At 37.3% G+C, this 27,428-nt stretch overlaps 1 protein-coding gene across 2 annotated transcripts; it reads right to left on the minus strand.

The window, feature by feature from the left end:
* Nucleotides 1-535: 535 nt before the first annotated feature.
* LOC103704954 (probable histone-arginine methyltransferase CARM1) lies at nt 536-27,065 on the minus strand. 2 transcript variants are annotated; one of them, XM_026803821.2, is made up of 15 exons: nt 26,667-27,065; nt 26,381-26,449; nt 23,355-23,460; nt 22,065-22,208; nt 21,761-21,864; nt 21,537-21,635; nt 21,350-21,419; nt 18,945-19,041; nt 11,518-11,572; nt 8,612-8,695; nt 4,063-4,140; nt 3,671-3,774; nt 1,667-1,839; nt 1,413-1,567; nt 536-910 (listed from the first exon to the last, which is right to left on the minus strand). In XM_026803821.2, the coding sequence occupies exons 1-15, from the start codon at nt 26,868-26,870 to the stop codon at nt 827-829; spliced, it is 1,626 nt and encodes a 541-aa protein (XP_026659622.1). In that variant the 5' UTR covers nt 26,871-27,065; the 3' UTR covers nt 536-826. The 2 variants fall into 2 exon arrangements, with proteins under 2 accessions (XP_026659622.1, XP_008786717.1); XM_008788495.4 differs by having other exon boundaries at nt 23,355-23,463; nt 26,667-27,063.
* Between the last annotated feature and the right edge of the window lie 363 nt (nt 27,066-27,428).

The raw sequence follows: 27,428 nt of genomic DNA on the forward strand, positions 1-27,428 counted from the left end.
GCAGCTCCGACCCCACATTTCCAGTACCAATCATACTAAAATTCAAACCTGTGGCATAAAAAGTCCCGCTCCTGGCAAAATCCATGAAGTAGCTTTCATAGTACGGCATAAAATAAAACGAAATGCTGATTTTTATTCCCAAAAAAGGGATGCTGCGTTGCTATGTAAATGAAAGTATTCTAATCTTTTTAACTGGTGCCTCTTGCTGATAACAATAGACCAAATAAGAGCGGCACTGAAGAGGTATAACAATATACCAATTTGTTCAAGTATGACCGTTTTGCCCATGTGTCTAGCTGGCAGCATTTTGTTTTCTTTTATTTTGAAAACGATGGTGGAAGTACCACGTCCAAATAGAACTCGGAACCCGCCCGAGAGGTGCATCAAAGCCCCATTAGCTGGTCTAACTATTCAACAATCAAGCCAAACAATAGAAAAACACAAGTTGCAGCACCTACTCTTCGGGTGGTTCAATTGCATGCAGAGAAACAAACCCCACATGCACTAATAACATGATCGTAGCACAGAATATTGATAAAAATTTTCCCGTAACCGCCAGAAAAAATCCATGAATTGATGAAGAGAGCAGAGCTTGCAGCTTATTCCACAAATTTTAAATTTTGATGCGGTAATCATGACTTTGTGTGAGAAGGTGGGGAAGCAGAATGTCCCCATCCAGCCGCTACCTCAGTAATACACAGTAGTCCAGAGTGAAAATATACAGAACAGCACTGTTGGCGACTAATGCAACAAATATTTTGGATGAAGTACATGATTTTACAAATATGATCTGCAGTCAACCACAGGCCTTCTCGGGGACCGGATGCTATTGATCTAAAACTTCTGAATTCTGTGACGACTGTATTGTCATGCCGGGGTCAGTCCCACCTTGAATTTGGGGGGAGACTTCCTGTTACAACATAAAAAAACATGGAAAATGAACATATTTTGCATTCATACTCCACCAAAATGTGTGAATAATTTTCAGGCTGCAGTAGACAAAACGGGGTTATATAGAGCTATGACCAGTCAATATTCCACCAGACCTCCAATACATGTACCAGCAAAGGCCCAAACTTGCTTTTCATAACCATACACAAATAAATCAAACAATAGCTTCCCATGAATACTTCCCCATAATCATGCAACCTGTTGCCATTAGCAATGTCTGGTGGTCTCGGAACTTGCTCGTGAAGGTATCACAGATCAAGGATCCAGAGAATTCTTACAATCAAGTGGAAAAAATGAATTTCCTCATGTCTTTTTCTTTCTAAGTCTAAAATATTAATATCAAGTCAATCTGCTATGGTTCCATCTACAACATCAAGTCAAATGATTTAACCAGCATTCAATAATACTATAATTCACTCTCCCCCACCCTCCATTCCCAGTAAGACATTACGAAAACTTACTTGTGGCTGTATAAGCTGTTGTTGTGCCTGCTGATCTTGCGGCAGCACATAGGGTTGTGGCTGGGACAACCGATAATAGGGTTCTTTTAGTTCAAGCTTGCATGAAGATGTCTGTAATATCCCTCCTTGATTGGCACCAGCACCCCACATTTTAGCTTTTCAAAATATTTCACCAAACACATCAGAATTCTCAGCAGATACCAACCAGCGCTAAAATATACAACCAACCATGCATGTTATGTAATTCAACCAACCTGACATGGTCAAGTAAATGGTATAGCTCTGAGCACTGTGAGCTACAAGGCGAAGCTGTCCTGTAATTTCTTGACCAGCCATGACATAAAGTGGCTGGGCGAGGACACATCGCAGCTGGTACCAGTGAGTTGTGGGGGCACCAGGAGCGGTAGTAAGCCATCTTTGAACAGAACTGCACGATACGATCATGTCATTTGCATAGATGCAAGAGGGAATAATAAGTAAACTATAATATATCATAATAACAAAAAATTTAACCTATATTTAGTTAAAACAGAATTCACGAATTCACGTTCTACCATTTTCATAACAACAAAACTTGTTGAAAGATGACACTATACATTCCTGCAAGTGAAATAGAAAAACTAAAAACTACCTTGGACTATGAGGACTAGATAAACTAAATTTTGATGTGAAGTTAGAAACACACTAAATGTAAATGATACTATACATTCGAGTATAATCCACCAGATGTGGCAAAACCTGCAAAACTATGGAAGGTAGATTTCAAGCAAGTATGCTAAAAGCCTAAGAAGGATATTGTCATATAATAGAAATGATGTCAGAAGGGTCAATACAAAAGGAAATGACCTAATAAAAGATATATTTAAGTTTGAAAAAATGAAAATGTTTCTATTGACAGGTTTTTTCTTTGGTAAAACGACACAAGAAGGCAAAAATTTAACTCAAAGGAGTTGGGCTTATAAACTTTGTTTAGTCAAAAGAGCTAAGCTTTGAAGAAAATGGCTTCATTTAACAAATCAATGTTAAATTCAATGTTTGCAAAAATGAATGGGACAATAGATATGAGTTGGTATATTTCAAGACTTCAAAGTTCTGCATGCAAATAAAAATGCAGCATGCCTGGGTTGTAACAATCTGAATCCATCAAATCTTGAGATTAAATGGCCAAGAACTCTATTAAATGTCCCCAAAACATTAGTTAACTGCATAGTCCATCACATAAAAAAGACCACTGAATATGTGGCACAAGCTATGAAAGCCAAAATACATTTATCAACCAACTCCAACCTGTAATAGACAAAACATGACCTTAGAGTACAAAAGATGACAAGCACATCTCACGTCAAAAACAAAGAGGTTACACGTATCCCTACTCACTGACCACCATGAGAAAGATAGAAATGGATGGGGGCTCTCCACCCATGAGCCATGACATCCCATTGAACATCATATTTTTCATGGTAGCTATTGTTATTCTACTTATTTCTCTTCTCTTCTCATTCAACTCTCTCTTTTTCACATTCACTTGTGTAAGTGTCGATGTGAAAGTTTGACTTGAACATTATAAAACATAATTTTAATTATACAAGTGATAATAATGCTCAGTAGCTGATTTGTACTAATTCTTGCATACACACCAGAACTAAATTTTAAAAAATAATGCACAAAAATATGAAGGATATAAGTAGATTTGATTAGGTTGGTCTGTTTCGATGTATTTTTATGGACACATGCCAATGGGACCCTAATCAAGCAGTTTTAAACATAATTAATAGCACTTATAATCAAATCAATGCCAATCAGAACTAAATGAGCCTTTGGTCATTTGTCATTTGGCCACAATAAGTGGACCTGTTGAGAAAGACAGCTAGAAACATTGCCTAGCTATGACCATGCTAACGGACACATGATTCCAACACTTCTACAGGATTTCAAGGGTTCATTCAGCTTAAACTATATTATTTTAGGTGTCTTTGAGGCACTACATCAAAGGTCCAGTACACCAGCTAGACAAAACCTGTGTCTTCGAAAATTTAGTGCCAATTATTTTGAGTAAATAAGAAGTTTCGAGCAGTATGCATGATAAGAAATGCTCCATAGAATAAGGGAGGTTAAAAGGAAGAAAAATAAAGACATGCTCAAGTACATATCTTTTAGAGTGTGCTACAACAGTCATCTTGTAGTTTAACAAAAAGGTGGAGCAACAGTTGATAAGCTAGAAACAGGTTTTCTGCTTAGCTTGAAACATAAATTCTTACCTTCCATTGAACAAAACATCAAACCAGCAAGCCAGTCCATTCACCCTAGTGCCAACAGATGCTATGAAATTCAGCGGAATATCAATCTCATATAGATCTTCTTCCTGTGTATTTAGGAATTATGTATAAAAAGCATGCTAATCAAGCCCCAAAAGGCCAAAACTAATTAGTTTATGAACACATAATCAAAATGAATGACAGAAATGTTAAATAATGGTATGAAAATTCTCCGAGAATACACAATAAAATTAATTGACAGGAATTATCAAGAAAAAAATTGGCAACTTTGATAAAACATAAAGATTGACATAAAGATAAGGGAAGTTCCCAAAAAATAAAAATATAATGTTCCAAGCAAATTATAAGAAATGTAGATTCACAGTTAACTATACCTTGATGCAAGTAAAATCTAGTGTATGGAAAATAGGCGGAGAAACCAACAACCTAGGATCAAAAGCATCCACCACAGGCTGCATAAAAGGGAAAATAAAAAGTTGTTGTAATTATGCAAGTTGCATTCTCATCAATAACAAATTGAAGAAGACATAAGCATAGAATTTATGTAGTAAGATACAACAAACATATCAAGATCAATATATGCAGACTGGAGAGCCCCTTAGATTCATTTGCACTAGTACTATGTATAGCAAGTTATCAAAAACCATATTAACGGGCACTGACAGGAAGCCCTTTAAGACAGGATGTGGGGGGAAGTTAATGAGCATGTTGATTCTGAATAATCATAAGTTATCGTGAAACAAACTACAACCAAAATGTTAAATTTTTCAATACATTTCGACAAAGATTAAAATACCAAGAACATGTCGGTCTACATTCCTCTGAGTTAATTGGAGCTACATCTTACATACAGATGATGCACATTCATTTTACTCTTCATTCGTTAACACTTAAAACAACTTAAAACTAATATCTTCTTGGCTAGCGGAGTTGCTTGCTTTATCAAACTAATAAATCTTTAGCTGAGTTGAAAAGGTAACATTAAAAAAAATGAAATGTTAATTTGGATTATTAGCCGACATTATTATTTAATTGTTGCTTAGAAAGTAATATTTTGATAGAAGCTATACACAACCAAGTATGAGTTAAACGTAGAAGTTTTTCATTAAACTTCTTGAAATGCTGATTGATTACTAATAGACAATTACACTCCATAATAAAAACAAAACAAATGCTTCATAATTAGAATGCCATGTTTAACCCAGCATAATATAGATGTAGCCTTTTTTTTTCTCTATACTCTCTTTTCTCCACAATTTTTTTCTAACATATGTGAAGTTTCTGATTTTTTCCTTCTATTTCAAAATGGGATGGACAATATGCAGAAAAATGATGCAGCCAAATCTTGTATGCTATAAATCTCATCGAATAAATTAAAATTGCAACAGGCACAAAACTAAATAGGAGAACACTAGAAAAATATTCTATAACGGTTTTGCACCAAATAGCATGGTCTAACTCAGATTCATTTGTCTAGGGAACAAAACCCAAATGATCTTGCTGCACATCCATGATCAAGAAAATGACCGCAAGGCCAGTTGAAGATGTGAGTTGGGACTTGCACAATGACAATTAGACACTTGACAGTTGGCATGGATTTCAACAGTCCAATTATTGCCAAGTGTAGATCCTCCAATGGTGCTCATATGGGGACAAGAATGGGTATGCAAAGCTGTCACTAAATGATCACGCCATGATGGTAAAGCAAATCGTAGATAATTACTCTCTGAATTTCCAGAAATTCCTAGAAGAGAATTTAGCAACAAAGTTTAACAATCAAGGGCACATTTTTATTTCAATGAACATAAACTGATAAGGGCAACAACCCAATATATATATATGAACAAGGCGCTCACCACAATGCCAAGCTTACGACAATGCAATGAAAAATAAAATGCAGAAAACACAAATATCTGTAAGAGAGAAAACTCTCACTAGTTGCTTGTTCAACCAGATTATCATCATTCGCACAGATTGATCTTGTTGATGCATCTATTAAACATCCGAATGTTACCATTTAGTCCACCCTCTAAAGAATTGGGCTGAGACAACGACATTGCAGAATTCACCTTTTTGTGTGTATGGGTGCAAACAAGCTGAACACGAGCGAATTTGACCTTGTTCAAGCTCCACTCAAGTTTATAAAGAGTTGGCAAGCTTGAGTCAGGCTGAGAAAACTGAGCTTGGCTTGATTAAGATCAGAAAAAAGAATTATCATATGTTTCTTCCCACATAATTGCCGCCTCATTTTACCAGTCCCTGCTCAGGGACCACTGCTGACCCCACTACTACCCACCTCTTTATCCTCTCCCTATCCCACTGGCATGACAACATCCGACTACCAACCCCATCAAGTGAGTTTGCATCTGGAGAAATTGAAGGGGTCTCGCTCTTGCCATGGTCATCCTTGGCCTCGTTCTCATTGTCCTCATCCTCGGTCTTGCCCTCTCTAACCTCCTTTTTCTCCTCCCTCTATCCCACAACCATAGCAGCATCTGACTACTAAAACCACCATCAAACCAAAGAGGCAATGGATGGCTGATGAGATTGAAACCAGAGATGTTTTTGAATAAGAGGTAAAGGAAAGGGAGTGGGAGCCAGTGAGGTTGGTAGCGATGGTCGCTGATGGGTGGACGTTGTGGAGGACAGGCATTGGTAGTGGTGCGAACAAGAATGAGCAGGGAGCCGTGGTCATTGATGGAGAAAGCCAAAAAGGGCAAGGATGGCGGCAAGGTGGGAGCGGAAGACTTCTAGGGCTTCCCTTATCACCCATCATTTATTAGCTGTTGAATTTTAATCCAACAGCTGAACAATTTAGTTAGTAAGCTATTGAATTGAAATTCAGCGGCTAGTATTTATTATTTATAAAAAATAATAAATATAATATATATTTATTAAATATTAATATATAAAAATGTTATATAGTACATACTTATTTATCACCTTCAAGCTAGCTTGTTAGCCAAAACCGAGTGAGCCGAACCCAGCTCGAGTTCGGCACATTTGCTAAACAAGCAAGTCGAGCTTGAGCTCAAGATTGAACTGAACATGAGTAGGCTAGCAAGAAGCTCACTCGGGCTACATATGTATTGACCTCTAATGTTGTACAAAGACTTAAGACACCTCCCCAATCAACATGAATTGGTTGATCATCTTGATTTACATTGTAATTCTCAGAAACGGATTACCTTCTTAGGCTTCTTAGACATTGGTTCTTGGCTCTCCGCCCAACTTTAGAAATCATCTTTGTATATTCGATGGTTCTTGACTATTAGATCACAGACACCGCATGCTAGTTTAGAAAAGATTGGCTTGTTTCACCAACCTCATGAAAATTTGATATTCATTAAGAAAGAATTAGCGCCGGCACTATTTGGCTTATTCCAAATTGTAATTTTTTCTTACAAAGGTCTATTCTAGTATACTTGTTACACATTATTGGGTACCAGCAACTTGTGATTATCCTGTAAGCATCCATTTTTAATCAACACTATTAAGATCTTAAGAAACATTACCCAACCAAACCGATTACTGTCTTTGCTGTTATTCGAGTACCCATGTGAAAAATTAGCACGTTTTCTTTATGCGTACTGAAAATGCTCTATCATCATTATGGTGACAAATAACAAGCTCTGCTAAAAACCTAGTGCACTAAACTCAAACAGTTATAATGCATTTTGCATTTTGCACCAATCAGAATTTATATGCTACTGATTTACTTACCATAAGCTCATAAGAGTAGCAGCCATCTAAAACCACTTTTACTTTGAATTAACAGCATATATATTTCAACAAAAAGCTTCTAAAACCCTACAAAGTTGGCTCTATATCAAGGCATGATTTCTTAGAGTTTGGCATCAATTCACAGTCAGTTCTCAACTTCCCATGAACTCTCTAAAAATGGTAGCCAAATTCCTTATCAATGCAATATTGGGCAAAGGAGGGCACAGCTACAGCACCTAAAGATTCAAACGCCAACCTATACAGTCTGCAACTTGAATTCATACAATCAGGAAGGCCTGAAAATTTCTCTACTATGGACAATGTCCAAATCATTTCACACAAGAAACTAGATCTGCCACTAGAAATTATATGACAGAGCTATATAAATGCAATATCCCTGAGCTGGAAGTTGGGACTAATAGCTGTAGCAGAATGGTCATCTCACATCGATGATGCTCAGTAATACCTACACAGTTTTTCAGGAGACCATTTCACCCCTTCATGTATAGCTGTGCTTTTACGCTACATAGTTTGATGATATCTTTGTAGAGCTCCAAATTTTCCTTAGCTGATTCGCCACAACTTAGAAGTTTCTTATTGAGACACATACTAATTCTTCATGTCAAATAATTTCATATGCAGACATCAATAGGGAATATTCCCAGCTGATGGTAAATGGCAAATCAAAGATTCACAAAATTATAAAATTAAAAGAAATCAAAAAATATAATAAGTAATATGTCGCATTCTACTAACTTTCAAGGTATGATTCTGAAAACTGTTGAATTTTTGATGCACTACAGCACATGACCAACCAAAATCGCACAAATTTTACCGGGCCAAGGATTTATATTACCAGCAAGAGAATAATGCAATGATCGAAAAAAAGAAAGAAGGTGCGACGAGTTTGTTAGATTATGCAAAAGTGGAGCACATATGTAAATGAATGGATTGACTCCTGCAAACAACTCCAATATCAACATCCTGTAAACATTTCTTTGGTACAGAATATTCTGAAAACATTGGAAGACCAGAAATCATTATCAAAATTGACATTGTGCTATCACTATCAAATTATTAATTAGAAGTTGCATCACCAAGTTCCAAGAGATAAGAAATGTCATTTCCATCACAAAAGGGAACCTAAAGATGTATGCAAATTGACGCTTACAGATCATATAAAGAAATAGCAAGACAAACCTGAGAGAAATATCCCTGAAAAGCAGATCCATGGAGAGGAGTAAGGTCAACACCGTAATAGTTCTGCTGCTGCCAAAAGAGGGCCTATGTATAAATACAATAACATGTTAGGTGGGTATCATGTCTGAGAACAACAAATTATATCATTATGGTAGAACAATAATGATTACTAAAATATTACGTGCGGCCAATACAATAAATGGACCAACTTCAACGTATACATACTGTGGCAAATCAAAATGCATATAACCATAACCTAATAGTAGTCCTAATAAAGATAAATAAATAAAATCAACTGGGAACATTAACGGTATCAACTACAACTAAGTGAGAACTTATATATGTCAACTGAATCAAGGTTTTATACTCATCACTATCAGTCATTAATCCTAATGAACTAAAGAATACAGATCACAAGCCTATGCTAGCAAAGGAATACATATATGCATATTGAGCAGCGAAGATAGGTAATTAAAGTTTGAATCTATACCTCTACCATACAAATATATATAAGAGGAAAAGCTAGATTGTTGACCAACAGTACAGCCTGATGTTTGCATGATGCCTCTATGTACACTTCATATTTTATTATACCCCTCACATGCATGTGCATTTCTATGGAAGGAAAAGGTATGTTGCTGACCAACGGTACAGCCTGATATTTTGCATAATGCCTCCAATCGAAACTTCATATTTTAGTAAATAGACACCTCATAAGAGAATTTATCCACATGTGCACATGCATGCATGCACACAAGTGCACGCACATGCGTACACGTGTGCACATACGCACACACGGAGAAAGAGAGAGATAGAGAGAGAAAGCAAAAGTCAAGAAAAATTTTTGATTCACCAAAGAAGAAAAAATTGCGATAGCATAAAATTAAAAAAGAAAGAATTAACTTGATGGATCAGAACCTCCATCAATCCTCTTTCATCTTGAATTTCTCAGGTGCAGAGCATAGTAGCAGGCATAATCCAGGCAAGTAAAGCAAAAGAAAGACGTAATAGATGAAAGTAAACTAATAACTCATCTAAGTTTCTATTGAGACGCCTAAAACTTAATGCATTGTGGCATCAGTTTTCGGCAACAACAAATCCAAAAAGTGGCTAGCTAGAGATTTCTGACCAAATACAACTTACAGCACCAAATATATCAGATGCATGGGTAATTTGTCAAATTTTTTATTCTACATTTTTATACAACATATGCTCTCATTGATGTCAATTGAAAAGATTTAGAAGCATTATACATGACCCAAAATACCTAGAGAAGAGGTAATCTTTCACATAACTTCGGCTATCCAAGATCTCATATGCATATATATATATATATATATATATGCAGACCGTCATCTGCTATCATCAAACTACAAATGAAAACTAAAATATACTACAATGTTAAAATTGGTTTTCAACCTTATTTTATTTCTCTTTTTTATTTTTTTTAGTTAAAACTATTGGACCTGGAGAAAAGATGGTAAAATAATAAAAACTGGTACTTATCTGGGTAGGCCAAAACAGAAAGCAATCTTGATGGGAAAGTGGACTTTCCTAAACAGGACCCACTTGTCCATGAAACACCTTGATGACATCAAAATAAGGATTTTGAATTCTTTCTATTCCTCTGGGAAGAAAACTAGCAAATAGCTCTTTCCATATTAATCTCATTACTCTAGAGAGATTTCTCAAGTTAGTGTAACCTTTTTTTAACCAATAGTCAAAAAATTGATGTCTTGCAACTCTTTGCATGTTTATCAGGAACATGAAGGAATTGCCATTATTTCTAGTAGTGAAATAAAGATATTTTCTACGTAAGATGTTTAAGTTACTTTGCAATAGAAAATATCAAAGAAAGATAGCTGAAGAAGATCAACCAAAACTATCTGAGCAACATAATTGGCCCATCACTTGGGATAGTCAGAGCTACTTGACAAGCATGATGTGCATGTCAAATAAAACAAAAATCATTGGCATTGATGCTTAAGTAGTATGATAGAGCAAGCCATTTAAGAGTTTGGATTGCTTAGACCATCAGCTTTCTCCAAGTTCAAGGAACAAAATTATGTTCTCTCTATTTCTCAGTTTATATGGTTCTGCTATTGATTCATTTCTTTCATCTTTTTTTCCCAAAAAAAAAAAAAAACTTGTTTGACAAATGATGCAATCGTGGCAGAAGCTGATAAGAGGTTTTGATAAGCCTAAAAGATTGTCATGGATATGGTTTACCATCAATGAATCCGGATGTTGAGTTAAGCATAAAAAATATAGAGAAAAATATGGAAAGCCACCTCATGGACTATGCTAACAAAGCTCATAATTTTCTGGAAGATTTCTAATTATTTAGTCAGTTACATGCTTGTGGCTGCTGCATCATCACGCTCTTAGTAACTAGGTATTGCCCCTGCTGTCTTGCACCTGCATCCTAGGTACCTTTTACCTTAATTTTCTTTGACATCTCTGCTTTTGACAATTCTACTAGAGGGCCCATGCAGGACCTTGGAAGCTTGCAACAGCATCTCGTCGTTAGCTTCTCTTTGATATTGGACCATTTCGTTAAGTTGGCATCTTATATTACCATTAACCAAAGAATATGTATATACCAACAATAATTTCCTCCAAGCATGTAAACATCAGGCCCAAGACCACATTTAACAGCCACAAAAACCAAAAAGAATTTCATGCGAATTCATAGAAAATTCCAACCTTAAAAAGATTCTCATAAGGTGTAGCATACTAGCGTGTATCATCATGATTAACTATGAGCAAAAGGGGGCATGATATTAATGAAGCACTGGCAACTATTTCCTCTGTAACATGAAGAATACGATACAATACAGACCTTGTTAAATGATATATTTGATGCAAGAAAGAGAAAGAAAAAAGAAATATTGTTAAAAACCTACCTTATTTGCAATTTCAACATAAAGATATTCATCACTAAATGGCGCCATGTGTATCCTATTGAAATAGTAAATTGAAGAGGTCAGATGTCAGTTCATAATAAAAGCAAGTAAAAGCATCAAACAAAGAGTTCAAAAAATGTTACAATCTAGTCGAACAACAACGAGCTATCATAACCATTAAACCCAGGCCCAACTATTTGGTAATATATACAAAGGCCCATGAGCTATTAAAATACAGCAGAAATTCAGAAGCCAGATTCTGATTAACTAAGAGTCTCTGAGGCTTCTTCAATGAAACTGTGAATGGCAGCCCAGGAAGATTGCACAGATATTTTCATGTGAGTGTTCATAGCTTAAGTTGTAGTTTCCGATTGACTAACGATCACCGATCAGTGCCAAGAATTAAGGAGAATGGTACAGAAACAGAGCAGAGCTGATATTACGAGAAAGAATGAAATGATTGGAATAAATGTGGATTTTTTTACTTTAAATTGCTTATTAATTTTTTTAATAGTAGTTATTTATAAGAATAATATCACATATAAAAATCCTAGACATGCATATGACCAATAGAATTTGGTAAAGCAATAAGGTGAAATGTTTTTGTGCACCATATTCTCCCCAGCAGATCAACAGATCTGAAATCACTGAAACTAGAGCCCTACATTTTAAACTAAGGAGTGCTTTGCCAGCTTGAAGAGGAAAAGAGAAAAGTAAAAGCCAAAGCATTTAGGACTGGAAATCATGTTTGACTCAATGTTCAACTCTGGAGATATAGAAGCATTATTGAGAACACCTTAGACATGTGCGCGCGTTCAAAAGATGTTCTAACATATCATTTGAACAGATAAAGCAATTATTATGGTGTTTTGAAGCTATTAATACCACAAAAAGGCATCTCTTTTGAAATGAAAGGGTTGTGGATTTGTTCTTGTTATCACAATCTTCAAGATCGAGACCTTGAACATCAATTAAGATTGATGGATAAGAGATACCACATAGTGACCAATTTTGTTATTTAGGATCTATTAAAAAAAATAATAGAGAGATAGATGAAAATATATGTAATAGAAATACAGCTGCCGAAATTAAGTGAAGAGGTGCATCTAGGATATTATGTGATAGGTGCAAACCTTAGAGCAGGGTTCGCCGGACCGACTGTACCGGCGTACCGGTGAGCACCGGCATCGGTACGGTTCCGGTTCGGTACCGGCTTGGAACTGGTACCGAACCAAAGCCGCGCGCACGGACGCATCAAATGCCACAGAGTGGCATTAAATGCCACTTTAATGCCCCCACGCGGGCTGGCAGCCCGCGTGGGCACGGTGCCCGCGCGGGGAACCGCACTTGGGAATCGACACAGTGCCCCGCGCGGGGAACCATGCTTGGGCGCGATTTCCTGCTAGAGAAACGCGCGCGATTCCTGCGCGGGGAAACGCGCACGGGGGCGCTCTTCCCCGCGCACCCACGCGCGGGGAAAGACCGGTTCGCACCGGTACCGGCACGAACGGCCCGATTCGCACCGGTCCAAGCACGGAACCAATCGATTCCGACCCAGTTTGGGTCGGAACCGTTTTTATATGCTATACCGTACCGGTGTCCGTCAGCACCGGTTCGGTACAGGCTGAACCGACCGGTTCCGGTCGGTTCAGCAGACCTTGCCTTAGAGACTTTAGGCAAACTTTATAGAACAATAGTAAAGCTTGCAATATTATATGGCTCAGAGTGTTGAACAATAAAAACATATATGAAAACAGATTGAATGTAGCCAGAAAAAGACTGTTAAAATGGATGTGTGGAATAATATATTAAGAAATGAATATATTAGAGGGTTGTAGGAGTTGTATAAATTAAGGACAAAATGATGGAAAATCGATTGAGAGGGTATGGACATGTACAATAAGAATATGATGAGGCTCCTATAAGTAGAGGTACTTTAGTTTGTGTTTAAGATTGTAAAAAAGAAGAGAAAGACTTAAATTAACACGGATGAACGTTGTGAGGAAGGAAAATGTAGAAATTTGGAGAAACATCAGAGGTGGCTCTAGAAAGGAATACTCAGCTAATGAGAATCAATACAGCCAATTCCAAATAAGCAGGAAAAGGCTAGATGATTACAATCGAGTCCTCAAGAGCGAGACCTTATGGACACCATTATCAGGGAGTACTACAAAAGGAGTGACAATTTGCTAATTTTAATAGATATTGAAAAGAAAACTTTGAAGAGAAAGAGAGCGAGAGAAAGCAATCAATTAACCACATTCTATGATCTCATAAAGAAATAATACAACCAGCATTAACAGAAAAAGATTTGGTCCATTCATGGACAAGGAAGTTCTCTAGCCTACCTGGCATTATGCAGCTTAATAGCTGAGCAACAAGATTTAATCTCCTTTACATAGCAATCATTAATAATATAACAGTTGATAAGAGTTGATTCAGGTTTTCAAATCATCTAGGTGAATGCCGAGACCTTTGACCATCTCATGTGAAGTGGCCAGCTCATGTGTACTTGCAAAGAGCAACAATATGGAGTAAATTCAGAAAGCAAAATATAATGTAGATGATTCAATGGTCAAAGAACTAGTAAAGCACTGAGATTGCAGTGGAAGTAATTGGACCAAGCATTAATTAATTGATTGATGATATCAAGTGGAATTTACTTGATGTTCATCATTTGACTGTCGAGAAAAAAGATGGTTAAAGGATATCAGAAATTTTTCTAAAAGATAAAAAATACTTAGGTAGTAGTTGGATACCTACAACTAGATGTAAGTGAACCACGGGTGGCATTTTTCCGGTGTTTTAATCATGATATGCGGTACCGCCACGAACCACCCTGATAACATGTCGGTTCGCCCTAAAAAATCAGTATAGGCACCAAGGAGGTGCAAATTGCTCCGAACCATTTGAATCAAGCGGTTCGGAGTGGAATCTGCGCGAACCGCTAGGTTCGCACCGATTCAATGTTGAATCAGCTCCCTTCCCTCCTATAATTGAAGAGAGAGGCCATGAGAAGCTTATGTTGCTTCTCACACCTCCCCACTTCAAAATCTACCCAATTTTCCCCCAAAAATAAAAAATAAACACCGATTCAACAATAAAATGCAAGATCCAAGCCTCTTTCAAGGTATTCCCGCACTCCCCTCTTTATTTCTTCATTTTTTTTTTCTTTTTAGGCCGCAAATCGTCAAGAAAAATAAAAAAATAGGCGTCATGCCAAAACTTTTAATTATGGCATTATTTCGTAATATGTTGTAGATCTATAAATAACCTACATAATGAAACTAAAATCTTTAATTTTTGTCAAATATATAATTTTTAAATAAGAAATAAATTTTTAGATTAAAAAGTTAAAAAATAAAATTCAAAAAATAATCATAAAAAAATTGAAGCTTGTTTAGGTGCATGCAAACACTCACAACCAAAATTTGGCGTCCATTTATTCAAGTTTGGATGCGATCATACGCATCGTAGCCTAGACCCTAATTTGAATAAAATAGACAAACAAGTAGCATTTGATGCATACCCACAGGCTGAGTAATGGGCCACAGTATAAGATGGCAGGAAGATCTTGATGGAGCAACGGCCACATATTTTATGGGCCCCCTTGTGTTGTGCATTGTATCGACCTCATGTTGATGGAAAATGGAAAGATTTGTAAAGTGCAGTAGACAGCAAACAACCCAGCCCATCACTAGATTTATTTATAACTACACATAGGTCCTATCACAAATGAGGACGTACACATGGAGAGGTCTCGAGTTTGCTACTAACTACGTTACACTTGATAGTCTCTTTAAGAAGAAAACATGCCTACATCAGATGTTTGTCAATAACGAGTGCCAAAAGAGTAGATTTGCGAGGGTCGGCAGTGAAGGGAGCCATGTCGAGAAGTTGGTAACGAGGCAGATGTTCTAATAGCGGACCAAGAAGATAGTAAAGACTATCAAGCTATTATACGAAGCAAAGTTTGCTGTCTCAGTACCAGACCCCGTACTAGTGCCACACTAGCACTATGTCGATACGGTACGGAGTCTTTTCGCCGTACCGAGTAACGGTACGCCTCCCATACCGTGTACCGGTATAGTACGTTACGTCTCATACCGTCCGATAAGAGCAGGTACAACGAACCACGATACAAAGTGCTTCAAATTGTAGACAGCAAGACGTACCCCAGATGGGCTTTCTATATCATATAATGGAGAGGTCAGAATCATATCAAAGAGGCAGATCCGAAGCATGCCCAAAAGTACATCAACATTGCTGAGCAAAATTGAAACTTTAAAATGCATAGAGTAGTAAGATCTAGTAGGTAGGCAAGAACGCTGAAAATTCGACAACTCCTGTACTTATAAAATGTTAAAAAACAATTACAAACTCTATCTGCAATTTACTACCTAAACCCAAAGTTCCAGTACACCATATCTGAAACCGATATGGATGAGGAACTTCGGGCGCCCTGCGTAATGTGATCTATAAGATAGAGCCTGATCTAGAAATCATGGCCCTACGTCTGCAAGAGATAAGTTAACTTAAATGGCATGCATAAATTAACTCGTGTCTTCAATCATTAACGTATTATAACATGTCTCTTTTCCACAGACAAATATTTAGGAAGGACACTGACAATTTGAGTCTTGGCAGCTATCGTACGTAAAAAAAAGTATGAATTCAAGTATAGTAGATATCAACGATAACTATTACTTGAGTTTTATAGTTACTAATATGATAATATCTTATATGTAATTTCCTTCAATACTTTTGAAGCTGAATGGTGGATCGATTTTAGTCTATCGGTAAGAAATCTTAAGTGTCTAGCCATCCGAATTCTCTCCTAGTCTCTCGAGTGGCAATTAGCACAACTGATCCACCTTCGCCCTCATCTATCATAAGCAGAGGAGCCATCTAACATAAAGGCACCTCAACGGCCTTGTATATATCCACTACAATCTGAGGTTGAGACTGAAGTGCACTCAAGAGAAAGTGGAACTGAAATACATGGATCCGACCCACAATGCTTTTGTTCAAGATGAGGTTGATCCCTGCTTATGGGCCAACAACAGAAGCCAAAGCTCAAGGAGCCAGAATCGCCTCCACAAGTGGCCAACTTCATAGCCAGTAAAGCTAGAATGAATGCAGAGCAATGCGCAGATCACAATATTCTACGAATGCTTCTAGCTGATCAGCCAAAAACACAGGAGTTAGTAGGGAGCCAATCATCACATGACCATGTCCAAGCATCCTACTAGAGATATAACTGAGTTGCTTGGACAAAGTCACTACGCTATCCGATTGACTCAGAAGGATAACATCCATCCTTCTAGAACAGTCAAGCAGACAAGCACGAAAAAAAAGCAGGCAGCTGCTTAATGTAGCCAAAAAAGAAAACGAAAGGCAGTTGCAGCCCCGATAGAGAATATGGAGTCAGTTTACTCAGATTCAAACACCAGATAGAGCAGTGATGGTTAGTTCAGGTGATCAGAGAGAATGAAAGATATGAGACAACCATTTATGTGACAGCTATAGAATGATCTTCGGGTCACCAATGAGTCTCAATGTACGCATGCCACGCAAAATAGAAGCCACGGTGCACGACCTAATAGGGCTCACGAGGATACAATTACATACAAAAAATAGGCTCCTCGAGGCCGTTCAGAAGGACACGATGCAACTGCAGATGACCTTGCGCATGGATTATTATCCATAGATGTATCAGATTCCAAGTCGTATGCTAGTTCCTATTATTTGCAACCACAAGCAGCTGAATATGGATATAGTATCTGAGCTATCGTCTTTCAATGCCTGCTACCCTATGCAGCCCGAAAAATCTTACTGGTCGAATTTTGTTGCCTGTATATTTGGATGGGCTACTTCACAGTCGTATCATCAGCTAGAAGACGCCCATCAGAGTCAGAGCTTCAATGAGAGATTTGAGACCGATTATAACCCAGAACGTGTACCTTATTAGAGCGTACATAACTACAATGCTGCTTAGTTAGTGATGTACCTTCTGATTATGCTAACAATTTCAATATCTACGAGAATGGCCTCTCGAAGATATTTTAGATATCGGTATGCATGTTGTACTTTAAATACATCTAATTGATTGTATCATTGTATGTTTTGTATTTCACTAATTGATTTTAGGATATTTCATATTGTTTCTAGCGTGTGAAGCCAAGATCGCTAACTTTTTTTCTTTAGATTTTGGTTTCAACCTGACGCTCACGCAAAAGCCTGAGGGTAGCAAACCCAATGACACAAATTGCCAAGTTTTGAGCAATGCCACGGTAACATAGAAAAATCACTCCAAAACATCAAGAAGCATTTAAGGTGTACCAAGGTGATAAAAACCCAAAAGGCATAATTCCTTCTCATTAAATCTTAAAAAAGTTGAAAAAACAAAAAAGGCATGTCGACTCAAAACCGGCACGCTACAACGTATCGTGTGTCAATGTGTCCGACTAGTATGGGCCTCAATACCAGTTCGGCTAACCTTGGTATCATATATTGATAAGAGAAGATATTGAGGCTCATACCAATACCAGTACCCTACCAAGTTGGTACGATATACCTCGTATGATCCCATCCGACTTGATACATAAATGGTGACGCATACCACAAAAAGGGAAAAAAACTAATCTTTGCCTAGTATTCTGTGTTCCCTTATTTATATTCGGCCCACCTAATGACTACAAAAAATTAAATTCTTTTAATTCACAGTCATTTGCACTCCCATTCAAAACCAGACTATGTCAGGTCCCCTTACAAGTTACAAGAGTTCGGCAAGGATCCATCACTCACCCAGAGAAGCTCAAAATATTGAGTAAAAGTGGAGCCTCCAAATTTTAGAATGTAAGATGTCTTAATATAAAGACAAGAATGACATTAACAAAGGACGACATGAAACAAGAAGACTGCAACTTTATGAAAACATTGTTAGGGGAAACAGGCATGACTCAAAGAAATATGCTCAATGTTTTGTACGATTCAAAGAATTATGTTCAATATTTTGCACTACTACATACACATATTGCAAATTACAGATCTCTAAGTTGAATTTCAAAACCATTATAACTTGCCAACTTGAGACTCATGTCAGAGTCTCTTTGTTACAATTCCATTGCTAAAATCTTTATGAAGAAACATAAGAATTGTTACACCAACAAGATTTACTGATGTATTGCATCATCTAGCAAGTTATCATAGTCTTGCATGAATTCTCTTAAAAAAGATATAAAAATGTACTATCTTATTATATCATAAAATGAAAAAATAGTTATATAATAAATCTAATGGAGAAAACAGCACCACACAGATGCCCCCAATATAATGCTACCATCCCTGGTGATAGAGGCATGACACCATAGAGGCACAAGCGTCTCCAAGAAAATATTAGTAGCAGTTTTGATAGTTGTACACACCTTCCAAGCGATGGAAACATTTTTCCACTGGGGCCAAGGAATCGGTCTCTTGCAATCACATATGACTCCAACATCCTTTCATTGACTAACAAGGTGCCTAAAAAATTTTTGATAGCATATTAATCTATTATTTACATTATTCAGAAAATCATTCCAAAGCAAGTTCTGTCAACATCAAATCCACCAACAGTACATCACCCAAACACAGCCACATACAATTATTAACAAGATTGCAGGGGGGAACAATATAGAAACCAAGAAAGTCAAGAAGGAAAAAATGGCCAAAAGACCTTACCAATTTAGGTTACTGTCTCCAATTTAGGTTATAACCAGAAACACCACAAAACAGCTACATTGAACTCAGATAGCAAAAGAAAATATACGTGTTGGAATCAACCAGGTTCTCACAAGGAAAACGTTTCATCTCACCCAAAAATTCCCTGAAAAAGCTACAACTTATGGTTTTTTATAAAGGACCCACATTTTCAGGTTTACAACTCTGGATAGGTTCTTGGAGAAATGTGTTAGAACTCCTTTCACAACTAGACATGTTTTCTAGATTCCATTTTTGCAAAATAAGATGGTTAAGAACAAAATCTAGGAAAATGACTAGTTATGATATAAGGTTATGTTCACTGTCAGCAAGGGGCATTTCATTTGAGGTCCAAGTGAGCCGGCGATAACTTCTTTCAAAGATTGAGTACACAGAATACCAACAGATGTGGTGACACGGAAGCATGTAGGTGAGGAACTAGGTGATAACTGATAAGAGTAATCATCCTGAAAAATTGTTATATCAGCAAAGAAAAAGGACCTTGGCTTTGGTGATCACCAATATTTACATATTCAAAAGCCAGCTATTGCCAATTAGTCTAGCAAGTCTTGTGGGAGAGTTGTTGCCGCCCAGACTCTTTTGATAATTTATTCATATACCACTTCGAAGAGCGAAAAATCACCCTACCGCATGAGCAGGGATGCAATTGATATCATGGACTTCCCTTCCTACAAAATAGTCTCTCTACTATCACACCCTCTCTTGCCCAACGTTCTTACATATGAAGTCAACAGTAATTATAGTGGGTTGATGTTGATTTGAATGCTTCAAAAAAAGATAGATATTTCTCATTTGATGAATCCCAAGATAGATATTTCTCATCTGATGAATCCCAAGATAGATAATTCTCATTTGATGAATTACATGGTGGTTATAAATTCCACCCATCCAAGTGGGATTAGGAATGCAAATGCAATAAATATTATATTGGGGAAAATTGGTTACCATTTATTTAAGAGACATACTCATGTTGCTTTGTATTAAAATGTGAATGCAGATGTATATAGTCAAAGCACGATGGAACTTTATAAGTCATTTTATGATGGTTGATACATTATATCCCACTAGAGTCAAGGATGTGCAATGCATATGCAAAAACCTCGACAAAGAGAGTCCCATAGTCCAATCAATAATATGACAAACATAAATTTAATTTTTTAGATATAATATACTTTTACTAATTTTTGATGTGGTATTTAAGTTGAATACACAAACTATCACAGGATATGATTACAAATGGCACATGCACCTATTACATGGGAGCACAACGGAGGGCCTGTTTGGGATCTCCCTGCATGATTAGGAGGGAGAGCCCAGGAACGAACATGGGCCGCAGGGAAGGAGGAAGAGGGAGAGCAGGAAAGAAAGAGCTCAGCGGTCGCGTGGACCGCTCCCAGCTGCACTGGCCTCCACGTTCTCACTTCCTCCCTCTCACACTCCCTCCCTTCACATGGCGCTCCAATCCAAGCCTATCCTGTCAGGTTTTGGCCAAACAGGCCCCAAATGCATGACAGAATTATTTTTGGATGCATAAATTGCAGTTGACTTTTAAAAAAGAGAAAAAATCTTGCAAAAAATACATATAAAAAACAGGGCCTTCTGTTTTCTAACAATGTCCAAATGATTAGAAGTTTATTATAAGGAATATTACGATATGAGAGACATGGTCCTTGTACATAAGATTAACCGGCTCTCCAGCTTGAATGAAGAGGCTTATAAATAGCTCAAGGATATAGAAGCAAATAAAGTAAACTAAAACAAAAAACAAAAAAAAAGTCAAAATGAAACCTGTAGACTGGGAGAACTTTTTTCCCTATCTTGAAATTATTTCCATAATTTAGCAATAAGTGAAACACTCCACCATAGCAAAGTTTTGCTGAATCTTATGTGTTCTTTGGGTCATGTTTCAGTAAACTTCTAAAGCTTTACTTCGGAGTCAGACGTCAAATGGCCAGACAGGGCTTCCAAACCAGCACCACAAAATAATAAACTAGAATCATGTTCAGGCAGTTCTTATTATGCACTTTATGCTATCATAATAGAAGGCAATATAGTAATAAAAAAAACTCACCCATTGGCTCAGAAATTAGAATATCTGCTTTCTCAGGCAGCTCCACTTCCTCAACTTTACCTTTGACAACCTGTCAATCATGAACCAAAGACCCACTACTGAACAAGCAAAGTTATAAGCGTATATTGCAAAAAAAAAAAACCAAATTTCCACTTATGCAGTCTAGCTTTAGTGAAAAAAATCCAACCGTGATCCGCTGTCCGAGCAACGGATTCCCAGAAACTAGCTTGCGCGCATATTCTGCCATTTCAGATGCCTCTACAGCATAGACATGCTTGGCACCAGCCTAAATGTTAAAATCAAGGTCAGAGATTATGAATACATATCCATCAAACTGAACACATTTATAAGAAGGTCCTGCATTCTTAGAATACTTTTAAAAACTTTATGCATAAAAATTTTGGAGGATACCTGAGCAGCAAATAATGAAAGGATGCCACTACCAGCACCAACATCAACAACCACACGACCATTAAAGTCTACACGATTCTCAATCACTGCAGCATAGTAGGTTCCTGAACTAAAAATAAAATCCTATGTCATTATCAGCTTCATAAAATTGCCCATTAATGTCCAGCTTTATATCTGGTAGAACTGCAGGAGGGAAATATTTTAGTAGTTTTAAACAAAATGTCACTAATTCATGCTAGCTCTTCAAAATCCACTGGCAAAATGTAAGTACAACAGATAAATGATAATAGTCTGATAGTATAACCTGTCCTCACATAATCTTGTAACATATTCTGCTGATGAAGCAGCTGACCATAGTAATGGAAATACATTTTCGCAGAAGTGGCCTCTATTTTGTGGTCAAATTTGCTTTTAGCAGCTATTAGGGATCCATTCTCCAAGGCTCCACCTGAAATTAAAATACACAAGCAGCCGCGATGAAACTAATGGTTATAGGTTTAGTCTCAATCCTCTTACACTAATGTACATGACCACTAGCTAAGATAAATTGTATCAGTTTGTGCAACCAAATGATCTAACTAAATGGTAGTGAATTAATAAAAGAGCAATAAAATTTAAGACTTAAAAAACAAAATTCACACCAGAAGATCCCCATATAAGTGAAAAGATATGACTTAAACTACATTCCATACAATAAAAACAGTAACCAAAAATAATGTCCCATCACTACTGTCAGCTGCTAACCAAAGAAGGAGCTCTTAAAATCAGCACTATAACAGCAAGCAGACATTGTCAGAAAAGGAAACAATCGAGAAAATTCAGGTACAAGATAAAATGCAGAAAAGGAACCGCAGGTCTATCACCTTTATAATCTTGATTCGACAAATGAAACTACAAATATATATACAATATCCAAAAAGATAGACGATAGGGGGGGAAAGAAAACGTAAGCTCATTCTAACTCATGACTAGTTGTGCGCAGAAGCCAAAAGAACTTAAAAAATGAGGCTGCTCTAACAACTACTTGAGATCTTGGTGAATAAGAAACACTGTCATGTTCATAGCTCTTTCACAAGATGAGTCTCCAAGGAAGACAGCGTGGGTAACAATGGAGGCCAACCAACTGGATTGGTAGCCTTACTGGCTCTCAGGCCTAAATAAAGCGGAATGGAGGAAAAGAATTCATGTAGCCGACCCAACTAGATCGGGTTTGAGGATTAGTTGAGTTGTAATGGTTGTAGTTGTGGTAGTAATGAACTCTTTTTTAATTCTCACTATTTTTATATATTGTAAAGGTTTTCGAGAAAAGAAGAAAATATTATAATCTATCACTCCATCCACGATCTCATCCAATCTAACCACCTCTACAATCTACGACTTAATTCCAATCTTGACGACATGCTTCAAACATTCTTCTGTACTTCACATTTAACACTAAGAAGCCGTACATTCTAAGCAAACATATACATAAATACTTCTCACTACATAGTTATGAGATGAGCTGTTAAAGGGAAACATCTAAAAGCAGTATCACAGTGACATTCTGGAATAGTAATAAATTATTCAACCATGTAAGCTTGAGAAAATGTTGTACCAGATCTTGGACTAACCACTCCATGCTTCAACTGCTCAAATGCTGAAAGGAAGGATTTGCTTTCATCTTCTGTTCTAAAACCAATCTTGATTGCACTTGAAAAAGGCTTCTGGATTGGAAATGTAGATTAAAGATTAAAAAAGTTGTCAAATATCTTGTACAAAGAATCCCTTTTTTTAAAAAAGAACAAGCTCAAGAAACTGTGAAAATTGACCATAAAATTTTGATTTCTTAGCTTGGTCCTAAAGAAAAGCACAAGCATAACAAATAGATATAAAAATTATGACGCATATCAGCTACACGGAACATAGCATACATCATATTACAGCCAAATCCTCGCCACTTCTAGCATACCCATATTCTATAACAAGGCATCCACAAGCTTTTGCTCATATATGGCTTGGCAAAAATGAAGCAAGTAATGTTTACAAAAATATTTCTAAAAGAAATATATACCCCAAATTAAAGCAGCACTAAAGCGTGAAAAAATAAGAATGGCATTGGAAACAGAATTAAAAATGGGCCCAAAATCTCTTAGTTAGGAGATGTAAACTACAATATCTACGTAAGATGCAAACTTACAGTTCTTAACAGACAAATTCATTAAATCTAGCAATCTCCATAGCCTATATAATGTATAACTAGTCCGTCACATTATGGGAAACCCCTTTACTAAGAACAACATTTCCAGGAATGAGCTTTCTGAAGTTTAAATTCCTTCAAAATTGCTTAAACCACCAAAGAATTGGAGATTATTACTCTCAATAACCATTTTTTACAACAAATTATCATAAAATTTGCCCAAATTACCATATAAGCACTCATGACAAAGAGTTCTAGTCTACCTCAGCAAAAAAGTCTCCTATGAATTGTTCCACCATGGGGAACTCACAGCACCCTAGAGCATCCAACGGAAATCAGTTCCAAGCAAGGCTGCATATTTCTAATGGCCTTAGTCCTTACGAAATAACAGGTAGGGCAACAATAGAACCCCTCGATGGTCCATGGAAAATTACTTATCGTGAATCGCACTCAAAATGTAGCTCTCCAGATGTATGCAAGCTTCAGGGCATTATGCTCCTGCTCGACATGGAAACTCAATTCAGAAGCACCAGTCTAAATAGCCAATATCTTAGAATAGTCAAAAGTTTATGCATTTCATCATCACCTGCCAGAAGATGATGAGCACAATGATAGGAGCACTTAAGTCTTCAAATAATTAATTTGTTTATGGCACTTTCTACCATAATTTCTCAAAATAGATATAGACCATTTGTTCTTCCTATTAAATTTTGCTATTATACCTGGAATACAATGTTTAAAAGAGAGAGAGAGAGAGAGAGAGAGAAATTAGAATAAAGAGAGGTTTCATCCATTAGCAAGCACTTTGGATATTTCAGCATCATGCTTTATTTTCATTCTACATTAATATAACTTCTAATCCATGAAGCATATCAAATGCATACAGTGACAAACAAATATCAAATAATCTATATACAAAACCCCACCGGTAGCAAATTAATACCCAAATGGTAAAGCATAAGGCATAAGCAGTTTCTCGGTGCTGCTATATCAGCAACTGGCTTACCAGTCAGACTTCAAACACTAACAAAACAAGGAAAGATTTATTCCCACATGTACAATCAAGACAAACCTCACCTTACATCAAATACTTTCTAAATACCATGCCCTCACGTATAATCAGCACTTTGTTTCAAAATTTCCATCTGCCCACCCACTCAATGGTTAATTGATTTGCCCCTCATTTCTTTACATGGATAATGGTAGCATTATAAACTAAATGAAGAAAGTAGCGTCTTTAAAAAAATAAATCTATTCTATATTAAAAAGTGAGAATTTTGAATTTTGAAGTATTGCAAAATTTTTCTAATCTTACTTTCTATCCCAACATAACCTCTCTCTTGAACTAATATCCCATCTAATATCCTAAAGGAATCAATTAATACCTTACAAGAATCTTCTTCATATTAAATTCCTTAAGCAAAATCTGACTAGGGCAAGCCTCTCTCTATCTAGCAACCTCTTTTGTTTTCCACAATGTGTTTCCTCCTTTAAGTATCATTCCTTATTTCCTCACTGAAATTTTCTCTGCGCCGATTCACTTTCTGTTATAGCCTCCGCTCGCACGTAAGGAGTAGTTCCCATCCATCTCTACCTATCTCTAATGAATCATGCATTTTTTTCTTTTTTGTTTCACCATTCTAATCTCTTGAATAGTACCCCTATCTAATATGTTTCCATCCTTTGGATCTCAAAAAGAACTATTTTCTGTATTTTATTATTTTTTATATTTATATAGAATCTTCTTCATTCTTTTCCTCTTTCTTATTGTGGTGCGCTGTTCAATCAACTGGTTTGTGGTTTATACATACCAACTTGATGATCAACAATAATCATTTATTGGGCAATGCATTCAAGCAGCTGAGCATTCCCATAGCAAGGTTTCTGTCTCCTCCGTAATCCCAATCCCAGCTGAGATATTAATTCGTATTGATATTGGGCATTCAGCTAACACGATACAAACATCCAAAAATATCACTAAACATAATATCAGGATACCAACTGAGATTTTTCATTGTTTTTTCCTCGACCGTGAACCGTCTTTTTAATTACCAAGCACTAAAATTAATGCCTTAAAAGTAGTTAATCTAGATAATCTCTATATTGGTGAATATTTCCAAATATTGGTTTCTATAAATCAGCCGTCCATCGTGATGGTCTAGATCTTGGGCAAATAAAAAAGCACTTGTCCTACAAAAGAAAGGCTATAAAACCTTGAAGAATGGGGCCAAACCTAGATTTCGCTATATCGGTGATCATTTCCAAATATTGGTTTCTATATATCAGCCATCCACCATGATGGTCGCGATCTTGGGCGGAAAAAGAAAAAAAAACTTGCCCCACAAAAGAAGCACCGTAAAATCTTGAAGAATGAGGCCAATTTCAGTTTTGAAAGCACCAAGAGTATACAGAAATAGAAAGTTATTAGCATTAATCCAACAAACCTCGTCTGCATCAGTGGCCCCTGATTCTTGGCTTACACACAACAATTCTGCGGAGCCCAGACGGAAGATCTGAAAAAACAGAGGTAAAAAAAAAAGAAAAGAAAACTTTCTGAGTATCAGCTGCATTACTCGAACCAAAAATCTACAGAGCCAATAGAGCTCCAGCCCATAGAAGAAAAAAAGAGGGAGTTCGACAGACAGCAACGAGAACCCAACTGCTGCCATTCTCCAACCCCAAGATTTCGATCAAAAGAAGCCAAAAAGGAAAAGGAACAATAAAATGGACCTGGGAGATGCGGAGATCGAGGTCAAGAACGGGGTCGGTCGAGCTCGGGTCCTGGAACCGCAGGCAGTGGCCGCCGGGCTGGGCGGCGGCGAAGGAGGCGGAGGCAGCGAGCGGCAGGGGGGCAGACGGAGAGGAGGAGACATGGGAGAGAGTGACGCTCGGGAACTCCAGCTGCCTCTGCTTCTGCCCTAAAGAAGCCTCCATTCCTTCGCCTCTCTTTTCCTCCTCCTTCGATGAGGGCTAGGGTTTTGGGGGTTTCGTTATGGATTAGGGTTTTAGGGGAGGATGGGATGGGATGGGATGGGATCGGGAGCCGCCAAGAAAGCGGTCGCTCTCTTTAAAAAGGCAGGCACTACACGTGCTCTCGCCCTCTCTCTCTCTCTCTCTCTCTCTCTCTCTCTCTGTATGGATGGCTTTGTTTGCGTGGCTGACGCTGGGTTCGCTGGTGAAGGCTTTGGTCGCTACCGGGCATAACGGTAGCAAAAGTGGTACATGGAAGCCATTGAGGTGGTAGCTCAGCAGAATTGTGCCTACTTCCATCGAGTTTGAAATATGTAAATATAGATTAAATTAAAAAATCGGATGCTTTTTGCTTGGACATAAAGTTTAAAAAGATTACTGATCCGCTGGTAGTCTCAGTGGTACCAGATGTGACGTACTCGTATGGAAGATTCATGCTGGAGCCTAAAAAGGTCATCGAGCCGGTTCCATGAGCAGGAAGGATATAAGTAAAATCGGCCGAGGTGTCATTTATGCCCGCAT

Source organism: Phoenix dactylifera, chromosome 3 (genome assembly GCF_009389715.1).
Source record: "Phoenix dactylifera cultivar Barhee BC4 chromosome 3, palm_55x_up_171113_PBpolish2nd_filt_p, whole genome shotgun sequence".
NCBI lineage: Eukaryota > Viridiplantae > Streptophyta > Magnoliopsida > Arecales > Arecaceae > Phoenix > Phoenix dactylifera.

Coding starts and splice junctions, on each gene's coding strand:
- LOC103704954 (XM_008788495.4), bottom strand. CDS start 26,870: ATGGAGGCTTCTTTAGGGCAGAAGCAGAGGCAGCTGGAGTTCCCGAGC. Junction 19,042..21,349: donor TCTAATTTCTGAGCCAATGG/GTGAGTTTTTTT, acceptor AAAATTTTTTAG/GCACCTTGTTAGTCAATGAA. Junction 3,775..4,062: donor TAGATTTTACTTGCATCAAG/GTATAGTTAACT, acceptor CTAAATACACAG/GAAGAAGATCTATATGAGAT.